Raw genomic sequence first — 17,498 nt, 5'->3', positions numbered from 1 at the left:
TATTCTCCCAGCAAACATGCCCACATGGCATGAAGTGCCTTTAGCATTTAATAGGAATCTATTTACTTATTTAATTATAATTTAATTCATTGTATGAATTGCATATTTTATAAGCCTATTTAGGAAACATGATACATTGCTGTTACTATCATACATCATGTTCTACAAGAGAAACTGTTACATTTCTCATGTCACATGCACATATTTAAGTGTTTTTAAAAAATACTTCAAATACAAGATCTAAAATAAATCGGCATCACACAACAGAACACTTAAACTGGAACTACATGTGCAGTAACGGTTGCACAAAAAAACATGTGAATGAGCCCCCTCCTTTATCTGGGCTTGGTGCTGAGCCTGTGCTGGGCTTGGTGAGGGCTAGCCAGTTCTGGGCTTGGTGAGGGCAAGCCTGTGCTGGGCTTGGTGAGGGCTAGCCTGTGCTGGGCTTGGTGAGGGCTAGCCTGTGCTGGAATTGGTGAGGGCTAGCCTGTGCTGGAATTGGTGAGGGCTAGCCTGTGCTGGGCTTGGTGTGAGCTAGCCTGTGCTGGGCTTGGTGAGGGCTAGCCTGTTCTGGGCTTGGAGAGGGCAAGCCTGTGCTGGGCTTGGTGAGGGCTAGCCTGTGCTGGGCTTGGTGAGGGCTAGCCTGTGCTGGAATTGGTGAGGGCTAGCCTGTGCTGGGCTTGGTGAGGGCAAGCCTGTGCTGGGCTTGGTGAGGGTTAGCCTGTGCTGGGCTTGGTGAGGGCTAGCCTGTGCTGGGCTTGGTGAGGGCTAGCCTGTGCTGGGCTTGGTGAGGGCTAGCCTGAGATGGGCTTGCTGTGAGCTAGCCTGTGCTGGGCTTGGTGAGGGCTAGCCTGTGCTGGGCTTGGTGAGTACTAGCCTGTGTTGGGCTTGGTGAGGGCTAGCCTGTGCTGGGCTTGGTGAGGGCTAGCCTGTGCTGGGCTTGGTGAGGGCTAGCCTGTGCTGGGCTTGCTGTGAGCTAGCCTGTGCTGGGCTTGCTGTGAGCTAGCCTGTGCTGGGCTTGCTGTGAGCTAGCCTGTGCTGGGCTTGGTGAGGGCTAGCCTGTGCTGGGCTTGGTGACGGCTAGCCTGTGCTGGGCTTGGTGAGGGCTAGCCTGTGCTGGGCTTGCTGTGAGCTAGCCTGTGCTGGGCTTGGTGAGGGCTAGCCTGTGCTGTGCTTGGTGAGGGCGAGCCTGTGCTGGGCTTGGTGAGGGCCAGCCTGTGGTGGGCTTGGTGACGGCTAGCCTGTGCTGGGCTTTCTGTGAGCTAGCCTGTGCTGGGCTTGCAGTAAGCTAGCCTGTGCTGGGCTTGCAGTGAGCTAGCCTGTGCTGGGCTTGGTGAGGGCTAGCCTGTGCTGGGCTTGCTGTGAGCTAGCCTGTGCTGGGCTTGCTGTGAGCTAGCCTGTGCTGGTCTTGGTGAGGGCTAGCCTGTGCTGGGCTTGGTGAGGGCTAGCCTGTGCTGGGCTTGGTGAGGGCTAGCCTGTGCTGGGCTTGCTGTGAGCTAGCCTGTGCTGGGCTTGCTGTGAGCTAGCCTGTGCTGGGCTTGCTGTGAGCTAGCCTGTGCAGGGCCTGGTGAGGGCTAGCCTGTGCTGGGCCTGGTGAGGGCTAGCCTGTGCTGGGCTTGGTGAGGGCTAGCCTGTGCTGGGCTTGGTGAGGGCTAGCCTGTGCTGGGCTTGGTGAGGGCTAGCCTGTGCTGGGCTTGGTGAGGGCTAGCCTGAGATGGGCTTGCTGTGAGCTAGCCTGTGCTGACCTTGGTGAGGGCTAGCCTGTGCTGGGCTTGGTGAGGGCTAGCCTGTGTTGGGCTTGGTGAGGGCTAGCCTGTGCTGGGCTTGGTGAGGGCTAGCCTGTGCTGGGCTTGGTGAGGGCTAGCCTGTGCTGCGCTTGGTGTGAGCTAGCCTGTGCTGGGCTTGGTGAGGGCAAGCCTGTGCTGGGCTTGGTGAGGGCTAGCCTGTGCTGGGCTTGGTGAGGGCTAGCCTGTGCTGGAATTGGTGAGGGCTAGCCTGTGCTGGGCTTGGTGAGGGCTAGACTGTGCTGGGCTTGGTGAGGGTTAGCCTGTGCTGTGCTTGGTGAGGGCGAGCCTGTGCTGGGCTTGGTGAGGGCTAGCCTGTGGTGGGCTTGGTGACGGCTAGCCTGTGCTGGGCTTTCTGTGAGCTAGCCTGTGCTGGGCTTGCTGTAAGCTAGCCTGTGCTGGGCTTGCAGTGAGCTAGCCTGTGCTGGTCTTGGTGAGGGCTAGCCTGTGCTGGGCTTGGTGAGGGCTAGCCTGTGCTGGGCTTGGTGAGGGCTAGCCTGTGCTGGGCTTGCTGTGAGCTAGCCTGTGTTGAGCTTGCTGTGAGCTAGCCTGTGCTGGGCTTGGTGAGGGCTAGCCTGTGCTGGGCTTGCTGTGAGCTAGCCTTGTGCTGGGCCTGGTGAGGGCTAGCCTGTGCTCGGCCTGGTGAGGGCTAGCCTGTGCTGGGGTTGGTGAGGGCTAGCCTGTGCTGGGCTTGGCGAGGGCTAGCCTGTGCTGGGCTTGCTGTGAGCTAGCCTGTGCTGGGCTTGCTGTGAGCTTGCCTGTGCTGGGCTTGGTGAGGGCTAGCCTGTGCTGGGCTTGGTGAGGGCTAGCCTGTGCTGGGCTTGGTGAGGGCTAGCCTGTGCTGGGCTTGCTGTGAGCTAGCCTGTGCTGGCCTTGCTGTGAGCAAGCCTGTGCTGGGCTTGCTGTGAGCTAGCCTGTGCTGGGCTTGGTGAGGGCTAGCCTGTGCTGGGCTTGCTGTGAGCTAGCCTGTGCTGGGCTTGGTGACGACTAGCCTGTGCTGGGCTTTCTGTGAGCTAGCCTGTGCTGGGCTTGGTGAGGGCTAGCCTGTGCTGGGCTTGGTGAGGGCTAGCTTGTGCTGGGCTTGCTGTGAGCTAGCCTGTGTTGGGCTTGCTGTGAGCTAGCCTGTGCTGGGCTTGGTGAGGGCTAGCCTGTGCTGGGCTTGCTGTGAGCTAGACTGTGCTGGGCTTGCTGTGAGCTAGCCTGTGCTGGTCTTGGTGAGGGCTAGCCTGTGCTGGGCTTGGTGAGGGCTAGCCTGTGCTGGGCTTGCTGTGAGCTAGCCTGTGCTGGGCTTGCTGTGAGCTAGCCTGTGCTGGGCTTGGTGACGACTAGCCTGTGCTGGGCTTTCTGTGAGCTAGCCTGTGCTGGGCTTGGTGAGGGCTAGCCTGTGCTGGGCTTGGTGAGGGCTAGCTTGTGCTGGGCTTGCTGTGAGCTAGCCTGTGTTGGGCTTGCTGTGAGCTAGCCTGTGCTGGGCTTGGTGAGGGCTAGCCTGTGCTGGGCTTGCTGTGAGCTAGACTGTGCTGGGCTTGCTGTGAGCTAGCCTGTGCTCGTCTTGGTGAGGGCTAGCCTGTGCTGGGCTTGGTGAGGGCTAGCCTGTGCTGGGCAAGGTGAGGGCTAGCATGTGCTGGGCTTGGTGAGGGCGAGCCTGTACTGGTCTTGGTGAGGGCTAGCCTGTGCTGGGCTTGCTGTGAGCTAGCCTGTACTGGGCTTGCTGTGAGCTAGCCTGTGCTGGGCTTGGTGAGGCCTAGCCTGTGCTGGGCTTGGTGAGGGCTAGCCTGTGCTGGTCTTGGTGAGGGCTAGCCTGTGCTGGGCTTGCTGTGAGCTAGCCTGTACTGGGCTTGCTGTGAGCTAGCCTGTGCTGGGCTTGGTGAGGGCTAGCCTGTGCTGGGCTTAGTGGGGGCTAGCCTGTGCTGGGCTTGCTGTGAGCTAGCCTGTGCTGGGCTTGGTGAGGGCTAGCCTGTGTTGGGCTTGGTGAGGGCTAGCCTGTGCTGGGCTTGGTGAGGGCTAGCCTGTGCTGGGCTTGGTGAGGGCTAGCCTGTGCTGGGCTTGCTGTGAGCTAGCCTGTGCTGGGCTTGCTGTGAGCTAGCCTGTGCTGGGCTTGCTGTGAGCTAGCCTGTGCTGGTCTTGGTGAGGGCTAGCCTGTGCTGGGCTTGGTGAGGGCTAGCCTGTGCTGGGCTTGGTGAGGGCTAGCCTGTGCTGGGCTTGCTGTGAGCTAGCCTGTGCTGGGCTTGCTGTGAGCTAGCCTGTGCTGGGCTTGCTGTGAGCTAACCTGTGCTGGGCTTGCTGTGAGCTAGCCTGTGCTGGGCCTGGTGAGGGCTAGCCTGTGCTGGGCTTGGTGAGGGCTAGCCTGTGCTGGGCTTGGTGAGGGCTAGCCTGTGCTGGGCTTGGTGAGGGCTAGCCTGAGATGGGCTTGCTGTGAGCTAGCCTGTGCTGAGCTTGGTGAGGGCTAGCCTGTGCTGGGCTTGGTGAGGGCTAGCCTGTGTTGGGCTTGGTGAGGGCTAGCCTGTGCTGGGCTGGGTGAGGGCTAGCCTGTGCTGGGCTTGGTGTGGGCTAGCCTGTGCTGCGCTTGGTGTGAGCTAGCCTGTGCTGGGCTTGGTGAGGGCAAGCCTGTGCTGGGCTTGGTGAGGGCTAGCCTATGCTGGGCTTGGTGAGGGCTAGCCTGTGCTGGAATTGGTGAGGGCTAGCCTGTGCTGGGCTTGGTGAGGGCTAGCCTGTGCTGGGCTTGGTGAGGGTTAGCCTGTGCTGTGCTTGGTGAGGGCGAGCCTGTGCTGGGCTTGGTGAGGGCTAGCCTGTGGTGGGCTTGGTGACGGCTAGCCTGTGCTGGGCTTTCTGTGAGCTAGCCTGTGCTGGGTTGCAGTGAGCTAGCCTGTGCTGGTCTTGGTGAGGGCTAGCCTGTGCTGGGCTTGGTGAGGGCTAGCCTGTGCTGGGCTTGGTGAGGGCTAGTCTGTGCTGGGCTTGCTGTGAGCTAGCCTGTGTTGAGCTTGCTGTGAGCTAGCCTGTGCTGGGCTTGGTGAGGGCTAGCCTGTGCTGGGCTTGCTGTGAGCTAGCCTTGTGCTGGGCCTGGTGAGGGCTAGCCTGTGCTCGGCCTGGTGAGGGCTAGCCTGTGCTGGCGTTGGTGAGGGCTAGCCTGTGCTGGGCTTGGTGAGGGCTAGCCTGTGCTGGGCTTGCTGTGAGCTAGCCTGTGCTGGGCTTGCTGTGAGCTTGCCTGTGCTGGGCTTGGTGAGGGCTAGCCTGTGCTGGGCTTGGTGAGGGCTAGCCTGTGCTGGGCTTGCTGTGAGCTAGCCTGTGCTGGCCTTGCTGTGAGCAAGCCTGTGCTGGGCTTGCTGTGAGCTAGCCTGTGCTGGGCTTGGTGAGGGCTAGCCTGTGCTGGGCTTGCTGTGAGCTAGCCTGTGCTGGGCTTGCTGTGAGCTAGCCTGTGCTGGGCTTGGTGACGACTAGCCTGTGCTGGGCTTTCTGTGAGCTAGCCTGTGCTGGGCTTGGTGAGGGCTAGCCTGTGCTGGGCTTGGTGAGGGCTAGCTTGTGCTGGGCTTGCTGTGAGCTAGCCTGTGCTAGGCTTGCTGTGAGCTAGCCTGTGCTGGGCTTGGTGAGGGCTAGCCTGTGCTGGGCTTGCTGTGAGCTAGACTGTGCTGGGCTTGCTGTGAGCTAGCCTGTGCTGGGCTTGGTGAGGGCTAGCCTGTGCTGGGCTTGGTGAGGGCTAGCCTGTGCTGGGCAAGGTGAGGGCTAGCATGTGCTGGGCTTGGTGAGGGCGAGCCTGTACTGGTCTTGGTGAGGGCTAGCCTGTGCTGGGCTTGCTGTGAGCTAGCCTGTACTGGGCTTGCTGTGAGCTAGCCTGTGCTGGGCTTGGTGAGGGCTAGCCTGTGCTGGGCTTGGTGAGGGCGAGCCTGTGCTGGTCTTGGTGAGGGCTAGCCTGTGCTGGGCTTGCTGTGAGCTAGCCTGTACTGGGCTTGCTGTGAGCTAGCCTGTGCTGGGCTTGGTGAGGGCTAGCCTGTGCTGGGCTTAGTGGGGGCTAGCCTGTGCTGGGCTTGCTGTGAGCTAGCCTGTGCTGGGCTTGGTGAGGGCTAGCCTGTGTTGGGCTTGGTGAGGGCTAGCCTGTTCTGGGCTTGGTGAGGGCTAGCCTGTGCTGGGCTTGGTGAGGGCTAGCCTGTGCTGGGCTTGCTATGAGCTAGCCTGTGCTGGGCTTGCTGTGAGCTAGCCTGTGCTGGGCTTGCTGTGAGCTAGCCTGTGCTGGGCTTGGTGAGGGCTAGCCTGTGTTGGGCTTGGTGACGGCTAGCCTGTGCTGGGCTTGGTGAGGGCTAGCCTGTGCTGGGCTTGCTGTGAGCTAGCCTGTGCTGGGCTTGGTGAGGGCTAGCCTGTGCTGTGCTTGGTGAGGGCTAGCCTGTGCTGTGCTTGGTGAGGGCGAGCCTGTGCTGGGCTTGGTGACGGCTAGCCTGTGCTGGGCTTTCTGTGAGCTAGCCTGTGCTGGGCATGCTGTGAGCTAGCCTGTGCTGGGCTTGCTGTGAGCTAGCCTGTGCTGGGCTTGGTGAGGACTAGCTTGTGCTGGGCTTGCTGTGAGCTAGCCTGTGCTGGGCTTGCTGTGAGCTAGCCTGTGCTGGGCTTGGTGAGGGCTAGCCTGTGCTGGGCTTGCTGTGAGCTAGACTGTGCTGGGCTTGCTGTGAGCTAGCCTGTGCTCGGTTTGGTGAGGGCTAGCCTGTGCTGGGCTTGGTGAGGGCTAGCCTGTGCTGGGCTTGGTGAGGGCTAGCATGTGCTGGGCTTGGTGAGGGCGAGCCTGTGCTGGTCTTGGTGAGGGCTAGCCTGTGCTGGGCTTGCTGTGAGCTAGCCTGTACTGGGCTTGCTGTGAGCTAGCCTGTGCTGGGCTTGGTGAGGGCTAGCCTGTGCTGGGCTTGGTGAGGGCGAGCCTGTGCTGGGCTTGGTGAGGGCGAGCCTGTGCTGTGCTTGGTGAGGGCGAGCCTGTGCTGGGCTTGGTGAGGGCTAGCCTGTGGTGGGCTTGGTGACGGCTAGCCTGTGCAGGGCTTGCTGTGAGCTAGCCTGTGCTGGGCTTGCTGTGAGCTAACCTGTGCTGGGCTTGCTGTGAGCTAGCCTGTGCTGGGCTTGGTGAGGGCTAGCCTGTGCTGGGCTTGCTGTGAGCTAGCCTGTGCTGGGCTTGCTGTGAGCTAGCCTGTGCTGGGCTTGGTGAGGGCTAGCCTGTGCTGGGCTTGGTGAGGGCTAGCCTGTGCTGGGCTTGGTGAGGGCGAGCCTGTGCTGGGCTTGGTGAGGGCTAGCCTGTGCTGGGCTTGGTGAGGGCTAGCCTGTGCTGGGCTTGGTGAGGGCTAGCCTGTGCTGGGCTTGGTGAGGGCTAGCCTGTGCTGGGCTTGGTGAGGGCTAGCCTGTGCTGGGCTTGGTGAGGGCTAGCCTGTGCTGGGCTTGCTGTGAGCTAGCCTGTGCTGGGCTTGGTGAGGGCTAGCCTGTGCTGGGCTTGCTGTGAGGGGCTAGCCTGTGCTGGGCTTGCTGGGCTTGCTGTGAGCTAGCTGGGCTTGCTGTGAGCTAGCTGTGCTGGGCTTGGTGAGGGCTAGCCTGTGCTGGGATTGGTGAGGGCTAGCCTGTGCTGGGCTTGGTGAGGGCTTGAGCCTGTGCTGGGCTTGGTGAGGGCTAGCCTGTGCTGGGCTTGGTGAGGGCTAGCCTGTGCTGGGCTTGGTGAGGGCTAGCTTGTGCTGGGCTTGGTGAGGGCTAGCCTGTGCTGGTCTTGGTGAGGGCTAGCCTGTGCATGGCTTGCTGTGAGCTAGCCTGTGCTGGGCTTGCTGTGAGCTAGCCTGTGCTGGGCTTGGTGAGGGCTAGCCTGTGCTGGGCTTGGTGAGGGCGAGCCTGTGCTGGGCTTGGTGAGGGCGAGCCTGTGCTGTGCTTGGTGAGGGCGAGCCTGTGCTGGGCTTGGTGAGGGCTAGCCTGTGGTGGGCTTGGTGAGGGCTAGCCTGTGCTGGGCTTTCTGTGAGCTAGCCTGTGCTGGGCTTGCTGTGAGCTAGCCTGCGCTGGGCTTTCTGTGAGCTAGCCTGTGCTGGGCTTGGTGAGGGCTAGCCTGTGCTGGGCTTGCTTTGAGCTAGCCTGCGCTGGGCTTTCTGTGAGCTAGCCTGTGCTGGGCTTGGTGAGGGCTAGCCTGTGCTGGGCTTGGTGAGGGCGAGCCTGTGCTGGGCTTGGTGAGGGCTAGCCTGTGCTGGGCTTGGTGAGGGCTAGCCTGTGCTGGGCTTGGTGAGGGCTAGCCTGTGCTGGGCTTGCTGTGAGCAAGCCTGTACTGGGCTTGCTGTGAGCTAGCCTGTGCTGGGCTTTGTCTGGACTTCCGGGTTGGAGCGAGCGGTCGCATTCGCACTTTGGTCCGCAGGTAGTATTACTTTTCATTACTTTTCATTACATTTCATTATAGTACAACGGTTTGATTTGTCTAATCTTAGCAATTTCTTCTTAGCTAGCTACATAGCCGTCTTTGTATCAAAGATAATTGCATAATTATCATATTTCGTCGTCCTAACGTAGTCTACTGCCCAGCAGCTAGCCACATAGCTAACGTAGTGTAGTGTTAGCTAGCTACATAGTTGTCTTTGCTGTCTTCGTATCCAAGATAATTGTGTAGTTTAGAGTGTGTAGTCTTAGAGTGATTATCTTAATTTACCGAGGTTAGCGAGCCAGCTATTTGTCGTCCTTAACGTAGGAGACACTGCTAGCTAGCTAACAGCTAACAGCTAACAGCTAGCCAACGTCTACCGAATATAACTTCCCACTCAACAACCCGGTCGCATTCCGCTTCGCTCCACAGGTAGTATCACATTTTCATTTAATTTCATTACAGCACAACGGTTTGATTTGTTGATCGTAGCTAGCTACATAGCTAGCTACATAGCCGTCTTTGTATCAAAGATAATTGTGTAGTCTAGAGCGATTTTCTAGGTTAGCTAGCCAGCTATTGTCGTTCTTTTAACGCAACGTAACGTAATCAACACTGCTAGCTGCCAGCTAGCCTCCGAATAGCTGCACTGTAGAAACTATTACACTCAACGGAACGACTTGATTAGTGTAGTGTCAACAACGCAGCCACTGCCAGCTAGCCTACTTCAGCAGTACTGTATCATTTTAATCATTTTAGTCAATAAGATTCTTGCTACGTAAGCTTAACTTTCTGAACATTCGAGATGTGTAGTCCACTTGTCATTCCAATCTCCTTGCATTAGCGTAGCCTCTTCTGTAGCCTGTCAACCATGTGTCTGTCTATCCCTGTTCTCTCCTCTCTGCACAGACCATACAAACGCTCCACACCGCGTGGCCGCGGCCACCCTAATCTGGTGGTCCCAGCGCGCACGACCCACGTGGAGTTCCAGGTCTCCGGTAGCCTCTGGAACTGCCGATCTGCGGCCAACAAGGCAGAGTTCATCTCAGCCTATGCCTCCCTCCAGTCCCTCGACTTCTTGGCACTGACGGAAACATGGATCACCACAGATAACACTGCTACTCCTACTGCTCTCTCCTCGTCCGCCCACGTGTTCTCGCACACCCCGAGAGCTTCTGGTCAGCGGGGTGGTGGCACCGGGATCCTCATCTCTCCCAAGTGGTCATTCTCTTTTCTCCCCTTACCCATCTGTCTATCGCCTCCTTTGAATTCCATGCTGTCACAGTTACCAGCCCTTTCAAGCTTAACATCCTTATCATTTATCGCCCTCCAGGTTCCCTCGGAGAGTTCATCAATGAGCTTGATGCCTTGATAAGCTCCTTTCCTGAGGACGGCTCATCTCTCACAGTTCTGGGCGACTTTAACCTCCCCACGTCTACCTTTGACTCATTCCTCTCTGCCTCCTTCTTTCCACTCCTCTCCTCTTTTGACCTCACCCTCTCACCTTCCCCCCCTACTCACATGGCAGGCAATACGCTCGACCTCATCTTTACTAGATGCTGTTCTTCCAGTGCTGGGCTTGGTGAGGGCGAGCCTGTGCTGGTCTTGGTGAGGGCTAGCCTGTGCTGGGCTTGCTGTGAGCTAGCCTGTGCTGGGCTTGCTGTGAGCTAGCCTGTGCTGGGCTTGGTGAGGGCTAGCCTGTGCTGGGCTTGGTGAGGGCTAGCCTGTGCTGGGCTTGGTGAGGGCTAGCCTGTGCTGGGCTTGCTGTGAGCTAGCCTGTGCTGGGCTTGCTGTGAGCAAGCCTGTGCTGGGCTTGCTGTGAGCTAGCCTGTGCTGGGCTTGGTGAGGGCTTGCCTGTGCTGGGTTTGCTGTGAGCTAGCCCGTGCTGGGCTTGCTGTAAGCTAGCCTGTGCTGGGCTTGGTGAGGGCTAGCCTGTGCTGGGCTTGGTGAGGGCTAGCCCGTGCTGGGCTTGGTGAGGGCTAGCCTGTGCTGGGCTTGCTGTGAGCTAGCCTGTGCTGGGCTTGCTGTGAGCTAGCCTGTGCTGGGCTTGGTGAGGGCGAGCCTGTGCTGGGCTTGGTGAGGGCTAGCCTGTGCTGGGCTTGGTGATGGCTAGCCTGTGCTGGGCTTGGTGAGGGCCAGCCATTGCTGGGCTTGCTGTGAGCCAGCCTGTGCTGGACTTGGTGAGGGCTAGCCTGTGCTGGGCTTGGTGAGGGCTAGCCTGTGCTTGGCTTGGTGAGGGCTAGCCTGTGCTGGGCTTGGTGATGGCTAGCCTGTGCTGGGCTTGGTGAGGGCCAGCCATTGCTGGGCTTGCTGTGAGCCAGCCTGTGCTGGACTTGGTGAGGGCTAGCCTGTGCTGGGCTTGGTGAGGGCTAGCCTGTTCTTTGCTTGGTGATGGCTAGCCTGTGCTGGGCTTGGTGAGCTAGCCTGTTGCTGGGCTTGCTTTGAGCTAGTCTGTGCTGGGCTTGGTGAGGGCTAGCATGTGCTGGGCTTGCTGTGAGCTAGCCTGTGCTGGGCTTGGTGAGGGCTAGCCTGTGCTGGACTTGGTGAGGGCTAGCCTGTGCTGGGCTTGCTGTGAGCTAGCCTGTGCTGGGCTTGGTGAGGGCTAGCCTATACTGGGCTTGGTGATGGCTAGCCTGTGCTGGGCTTGGTGAGGGCTAGCCATTGCTGGGCTTGCTCTGAGCTAGCCTGTGCTGGGCTTGGTGAGGGCTAGCCTGTGCTGGGCTTGGTGAGGGCTAGCCTGTGCTGGGCTTGGTGAGGGCTAGCCTGTGCTGGGCTTGCTGTGAGCTAGCTGGTGCTGGGCTTGGTGAGGGCTAGCCTGTGCTGGGCTTGGTGAGGGCTAGCCCTTGCTGGGCTGGTGTGGGATGGCCCCTGTTGGGCTGGTGCGGGATGGCCCATGCCCAATTTGCCCACCATATACCCACATGGGAGTCATGTTTTCTGGGTATGAATGTCACATGCCATTACAACTATTGACATGTAAAAGGACAGAGACTTATCACTGGATAAACCTGTTGCTGACACATGAGCTAGAGATACAAGTGAGATACAAATGTCTGAACTTTCCTGGATGCCCAGGAAATAACAGTCTCTATTTAAGCAATGCAAAAATTGCGCCGGAAGAAATGGCAGCAGTTTTACGGGCGCTAATTGTGCTATTATGTGTTTTTTTCACGTTATTTGTAACTTATTTTGTACATAATGTTTCTGCAACCATATATTATGGCAAAAAATAGCTTCTGGATATCAGGACAGCGATCCCTCACCTCGGATAAGCAAGACGCACAGGACATTCTCCAAACACCCGATAGGGCCAACATTCCCGTTAGAGGAAGTGATGCAGATACAGAGGACAAAGAGCCGGATGCCTGGTCAGGACCCGGAAAAGGCGAGTGGGAAAGCTGCCGTTGCCATCAATACTACTCGCCAACGTGCAATCATTGGACAATAAACTAGACGAGGTACGATCACGAATATCCTACCAACGGGACATCAAAAACTGTATTATCCAATGTTTCACGGAATTGTGGCTGAATGAAGACGTGGATCCGGGGGGTCTGTGCATATTGTAAACAACAGCTGGTTCATGAAATATAAGGAGGTCTCTATATTGTGTTAAATTGCAGGCCTCACTACTTGCCTAAAGAGTTTTCAGCTATACTTTTCATGGCTGTTTATTTACCACCACAGACAGATGCTGGCACTAAGACCGCACTCAGTCAGCTGTATAAGGAAATAAGAAAACAGGAAACCACTCACCCAGAGGCGGAGCTCCTAGTGGCCAGAGACTTTAATGCAGGGAACTTAAATTAGTTCTACCAAATTTCTATCAACATGTTAAATGTGCAACCAGAGAGAAAAAAATATATAGACCACCTGTACTCCACACACGGAGACACGTACAAAGCTCTCCCTCGCCCTCCATTTGGTAAATCCGACCACAACTATATCCTCCTGATTCCTGCTTACAAGCTAAAATTAAAGCAGGAAGCACCAGTGACTCGGTCTATAAAAAAAGTGGTCAGATGAAGCAGATGCTGAACTACAGGACTGTTTTTTCCGATGGCATTGAGGAGTACACCACATCAGTCACTGGCTTTATCAATAAGTGCATCGAGGATGTCGTGCCCACAGTGACTGTACGTACATACCCCAACTAGAAGCCATGGATTACAGGCAACATTCACACTGAGCTAAAGGGTAGAGCTGTCGCTTTCAAGGTGCGGGACTCTTAACCCGGAAGCTTACAAGAAATCCTGCTATGCCCTACGACAAACCATCAAACAGCCAAAGCGTCAATACAGGGCTAAGATTGAATCATACTACACCGGCTCCGACACTTGTTTTATGTGGCAGGGCTTAAAAACTATTACAGACAACAAAGGGAAGCACAGCCGCGAGCTGTCCAGTGACACGAGCCTCACAGACACTTATATGCTCACTTCAAGGCAATCAACACTGAGGCATGCATGAGAGCATCAGCTGTTACGGACGACTATGTGATCATGCTCTCCGTAGCCGACGTGAGCAAGACCTTTAAACAGGTCAACATACACAAGGCTGCAGGGCCAGATAGATTACCAGGACGTGTGCTGCAGGCATGTGCTGACCAACTGGCAGGTGTCTTTTTCAACATGTCCCTGATTGAGTCTGTAATACCAACATGTTTCAAGCAGACCACCATAGTCCCTGTGCCCAAGAACACAAAGGCAACCTGCCTAAATGACTGCCCACCCGCAGCCACTCACGTCCGTTGCCATTAAGTGCTTTGAAAGGTTGATAATGGCTCACAAACCCTAGACCCACTCCAATTTGCATACCGCCCAAACAGATCCACAGATTATGTCATCTCTATTGCACTCCACACTGCCCTTTCCCACATGGACAAAAGGAACACTTATTTGAGAATGCTATTCATTGACTACAGCTCAGCATTCAACACCATAGTACCCTCAAAGCTCATCACTAAGCTAAGGATCCTGGGACTAAACACCTCCCTCTGCTGCTGGATCCTGGACTTCCTGACGGGCCACCCCCAGGTGGTGAGGGTAGGTAGCAATACATCTGCCACGCTGATCCTCAACACTGGAGCTCCCCAGGGGTGCGTGCTCAGTCCCCTCCTGTACTCCCTGTTCATCCACGCCATCCAGGTCCTCTACACCAGGCGATGTCAGAGGAAGGCCCTAAAAATTGTCAAAGACCCCAGCCACCCCAGTCATAGACTGTTCTCTCTACTACCACATGGCAAGCGGTACTGGAGTGCCAAGTCTAGGACAAAAAGGCTTCTCAAAACTTTTTAACCCCAAGCCATAAGACTCTTGAACAGGTAATCAAATGGCTACCCGGACTCGCTACTTTTATAGCCTCGCTACTGTATATAGCCTGTCTTTTTACTGTTGTTTTATTTCTTTACCTACCTATTGTTCACCTAATACCTTTTTTGCACTATTGGTTAGAGCCTGTAAGTAAGCATTTCACTGTAAGGTCTACCTACACCTGTTGTATTCGGCACACGTGACACATAAACTTTGATTTGAGAGACACACAGAGAGAGAGAGACACACAGAGAGAGACACTCAGAGACACAGAGAGAGAGAGAGAGAGAGAGACACAGAGAGACACTCAGAGACTGGGAGGAGACAGGGACAGACATAGTTGTGACTTTTCCTGTGTCCTTGAGTGACATATTGCCTACATTGGTCTACCTACACCTGTTGTATTCGGCACACGTGACACATAAACTTTGATTTGAGAGACACACAGAGAGAGAGAGACACACAGAGAGAGACACTCAGAGACACAGAGAGAGAGAGAGAGAGAGAGACACAGAGAGACACTCAGAGACGCGTCGTGAAGAAGGCGCAGCAGCGCCTATTCAACCTCAGGAGGCTGAAGAAATTCGGCTTGTCACCAAAAGCACTCACAAACTTCTACAGATGCACAATCGAGAGCATCCTGGCGGGCTGTATCACCGCCTGGTACGGCAACTGCTCCGCCCTCAACCGTAAGGCTCTCCAGAGGGTAGTGAGGACTGCACAACGCATCACCGGGGGCAAACTACCTGCCCTCCAGGACACCTACACCACCCGTTGTTACAGGAAGGCCATAAAGATCATCAAGGACATCAACCACCCGAACCACTGCCTGTTCACCCCGCTATCATCCAGAAGGCGAGGTCAGTACAGGTGCATCAAAGCTGGGACCGAGAGACTGAAAAACAGCTTCTATCTCAAGGCCATCAGACTGTTAAACAGCCACCACTAACAGTGAGTGGCTGCTGCCAACACACTGTCATTGACACTGACCCAACTCCAGCCATTTTAATAATGGGAATTGATGGGAATTATGTAAATATATCACTAGCCACTTTAAACAATGCTACCTTATATAATGTTACTTACCCTACATTATTCATCTCATATGCATATGTATATACTGTACTCTACATCATCGACTGCATCCTTATGTAACACATGTATCACTAGCCACTTTAACTATGCCACTTTGTTTACTTTGTCTACACACTCATCTCATATGTATATACTGTACTCGATACCATCTACTGTATGCTGCTCTGTACCATCACTCATTCATATATCCTTATGTACATGTTCCTTATCCCCTTACACTGTGTATAAGACAGTAGTTTTGGAATTGTTAGTTAGATTACTTGTTGGTTATCACTGCATTGTCGGAACTAGAAGCACAAGCATTTCGCTACACTCGCATTTAACATCTGCTAACCATGTGTATGTGACAAATAAAATTTGATTTGATTTGATTTGATTTAGACTGGGAGGAGACAGGGACAGACATAGTTGTGACTTTTCCTGTGTCCTTGAGTGACATATTGCATGTGTAATTGGAGTGTAATGAACTTAAAGGGAATATAATATAATTTACTATTAGCATTTAAATGAATGAGGGAACAATCTTGCTTATGTTCATAACTGCAATAGCTTTATTTTTCTTAAAAAATTAATGAAATTATAAAAAGTTGACATTATTCAACATTTAACAAGGTAAAAACAAACACATAAATATTTGAGTGTGAATGTTTGGTTTATATTTCTCACCCTGCACTAAATAATAATAAATATGATGTTCTGGGCATATGCCCAGTTTAATTTCCATGTTTTACAGTGCAGTTCAGGGTATGACAGAATCACTCAAAACGTTTCAGAGGATCAAGGAGTGGTGTTGGTTTGGGCCATTTAGTTGGTGTTGGTGAAGGCCTGGTAGAGGGCTGTAAGCTGGGCCTTCAGGTCCTGGGCGTAGGGGTCCAGCTTGTCCTTCAGGTCCTCAGCATAGGGGGCTAGGCTCTGCTGCACCATCTGAGCTCTGGTGCTCAGCTGGCTCTGGAGGTTCTCGGCCAGGGGGGCCACACTCTTCTGGAAGTCCTGCAGGCGCAGGTCCACTTTCTGCTTCAGCTCATCTGTGTAGGGACCCAGCTGGGACTGCATCTCCTTCACACTCTGCTCCAGACTCCCCTTCAGCTCCTCACTCTTCTGAAGCAGGGTGGCCCTCAGGGCCTCAGAGTCCAGGGACTCTGCATAGGGAGCCAAATCCTGTTTCAGCTGCTCCACTCTCTGCTGGACTTGTGTCTTGATCTCCTCTGCGTAGGGCTCCAGTTTCCCCTTGACACTGCCCAAGTCCTGCTCCAGACGCTCTCTCAGCACCTCAGCTTCCTGGGTAATCTTGGTCATCAGGTCCTTGGCTGCAGGAGGAAGCTGCTCCTGCAGGGAGACTGCGTATTGGCTGGCCACATCAGCGCTCTCTGTGATACGGTCACTGCAGGAGAGGAGAGGGGTCTGGTCAAGTCAGGATTCTGCAATGCAGTGCCTTAGACCGCTGCACCACTCAGGTGACTAGTACTCTGAGAGGGCTTCCACTACAGACATTACAAACATGTTATGACAACTAGATCACAGGTCAAATGACTTACTTGACATCCTGTCCCAGCTGAGACTTCCTTATCATCTGGACGGTGTCATCGGCAGTTTTTGTTGCCTTGGCGACATAGTCCCAGAAGGCATCTGTCAGCTGCTCCAACTGTGGCTTGGGCTCATCAGCATAGAACAGGTTAGCATGGCAACCTGTTGGAGCGTGGAAGTAGAGTTAGTTCCTGTGAAACTGGTCGTTTAACCTAACCTACTTTATGACCTTACACTGTTCAAGGAGCTTGAATTCGACTAAGTTTAAAATAATAATCATTCTAATAATCTTGTTGCATTCAAAGGTTTCAATTTTTTTTTACAGAGTAGTTATGGTTGTGGTAACATTAGATGTTACTTACCAGAGAGTATAGCAATTGCAAGCACCACAGACACCTTCATATTTGCGTTTCTCACTGAAACAGAAATATCATTAATCAATTACACTTCAATTACATTTGAATCTTAGAACCCTAAAATCACATTTTCCCAACACCTTGTTTTGAATCTCAGCATTGGCCTCACCTGTTTTTTTCCTGGTGTATCTCTGTATATTCAGTCTGTTTGTGTGTCTATCAGGCCAGTGACATGCTGTATATATAGTCGAAACCAGAGCTGTAGCTGAAAGCCCAAAGTCCAGGAGTCACTGCCATGTCACCTCTCTTCCTGCTTCTACTACAACTCCTTGCTGGCTGTCATCACATGACTGTTCGCTTACTATATCGACATGCACATACACACACACACATGCACACGCACACACAAATCACAATGACAATACATTATTTTGTTATGTTCATCTTCATTCTCTGAGCCTGACAGACTGAACATAGACAGACCAGACTTGATTAACCTGGCTTTGATTGAACTTCAATATGTTTATTTTGGGAATCTCCCCTACCACCACCATGGTTCGTTTTATTGGTTATATTCTAATTAGACAACTGTGCATGGACCTTGACCCTTCTACTGAAAGCCTCATTCTAGAGAAAACTTACAGTCAGGGATGCAACTTTCGCTGGGGACATATCCCCCCCACATTCTGAAATTGCATTTTTGTCGCCCACAGTTTTATCATTGGAATGTGATACATATCGAGGCAACTGCGTGCTTTAGGACCATGCGAGCAGTCTCCGAGCAGTTGGGTAGTCTGTTTGGAGTGTTTATCCAACTGGATAAAAAATATAGAAATAATTTTCCAAAATATGCCCCCCCACACACTTCTAAAACCGAAGATGCGCCCCTGCTTATGGTAATACTAATGGGTAAAGGTATTTCACTGCTGACGGCCGGCAACCTTAAACATGTCCACACCAAAGACACTTTCTAATCAGGTCAAGCAATGAGACCACAACCACATATAATACTAACTAGATTCTACGGATGCTGGCGTTAGCACATTTGACTTTTCAATTTAGTGCTTTTCGACAAGGATATGAT

General features: G+C 54.3%; 1 protein-coding gene across 1 annotated transcript; it reads right to left on the bottom strand.

Moving 5' to 3' along the window:
• Positions 1–15,062: 15,062 nt before the first annotated feature.
• LOC118364625 (apolipoprotein A-IV-like) lies at positions 15,063–16,682 on the bottom strand. Its single transcript, XM_035746326.2, has 4 exons — positions 16,584–16,682; positions 16,421–16,474; positions 16,070–16,220; positions 15,063–15,915 (listed from the first exon to the last, which is right to left on the bottom strand). Exons 2-4 carry the CDS (start codon positions 16,458–16,460, stop codon positions 15,339–15,341), a joined length of 768 nt encoding a protein of 255 aa, XP_035602219.1. The 5' UTR covers positions 16,461–16,474; positions 16,584–16,682; the 3' UTR covers positions 15,063–15,338.
• Positions 16,683–17,498: the final 816 nt, after the last annotated feature.

The sequence above is a fragment of the Oncorhynchus keta genome, chromosome 31 (assembly GCF_023373465.1).
Source record: "Oncorhynchus keta strain PuntledgeMale-10-30-2019 chromosome 31, Oket_V2, whole genome shotgun sequence".
NCBI classification, from domain to species: Eukaryota; Metazoa; Chordata; class Actinopteri; order Salmoniformes; family Salmonidae; genus Oncorhynchus; species Oncorhynchus keta.
This window is presented reverse-complemented; position numbering and strand designations above follow the sequence as displayed.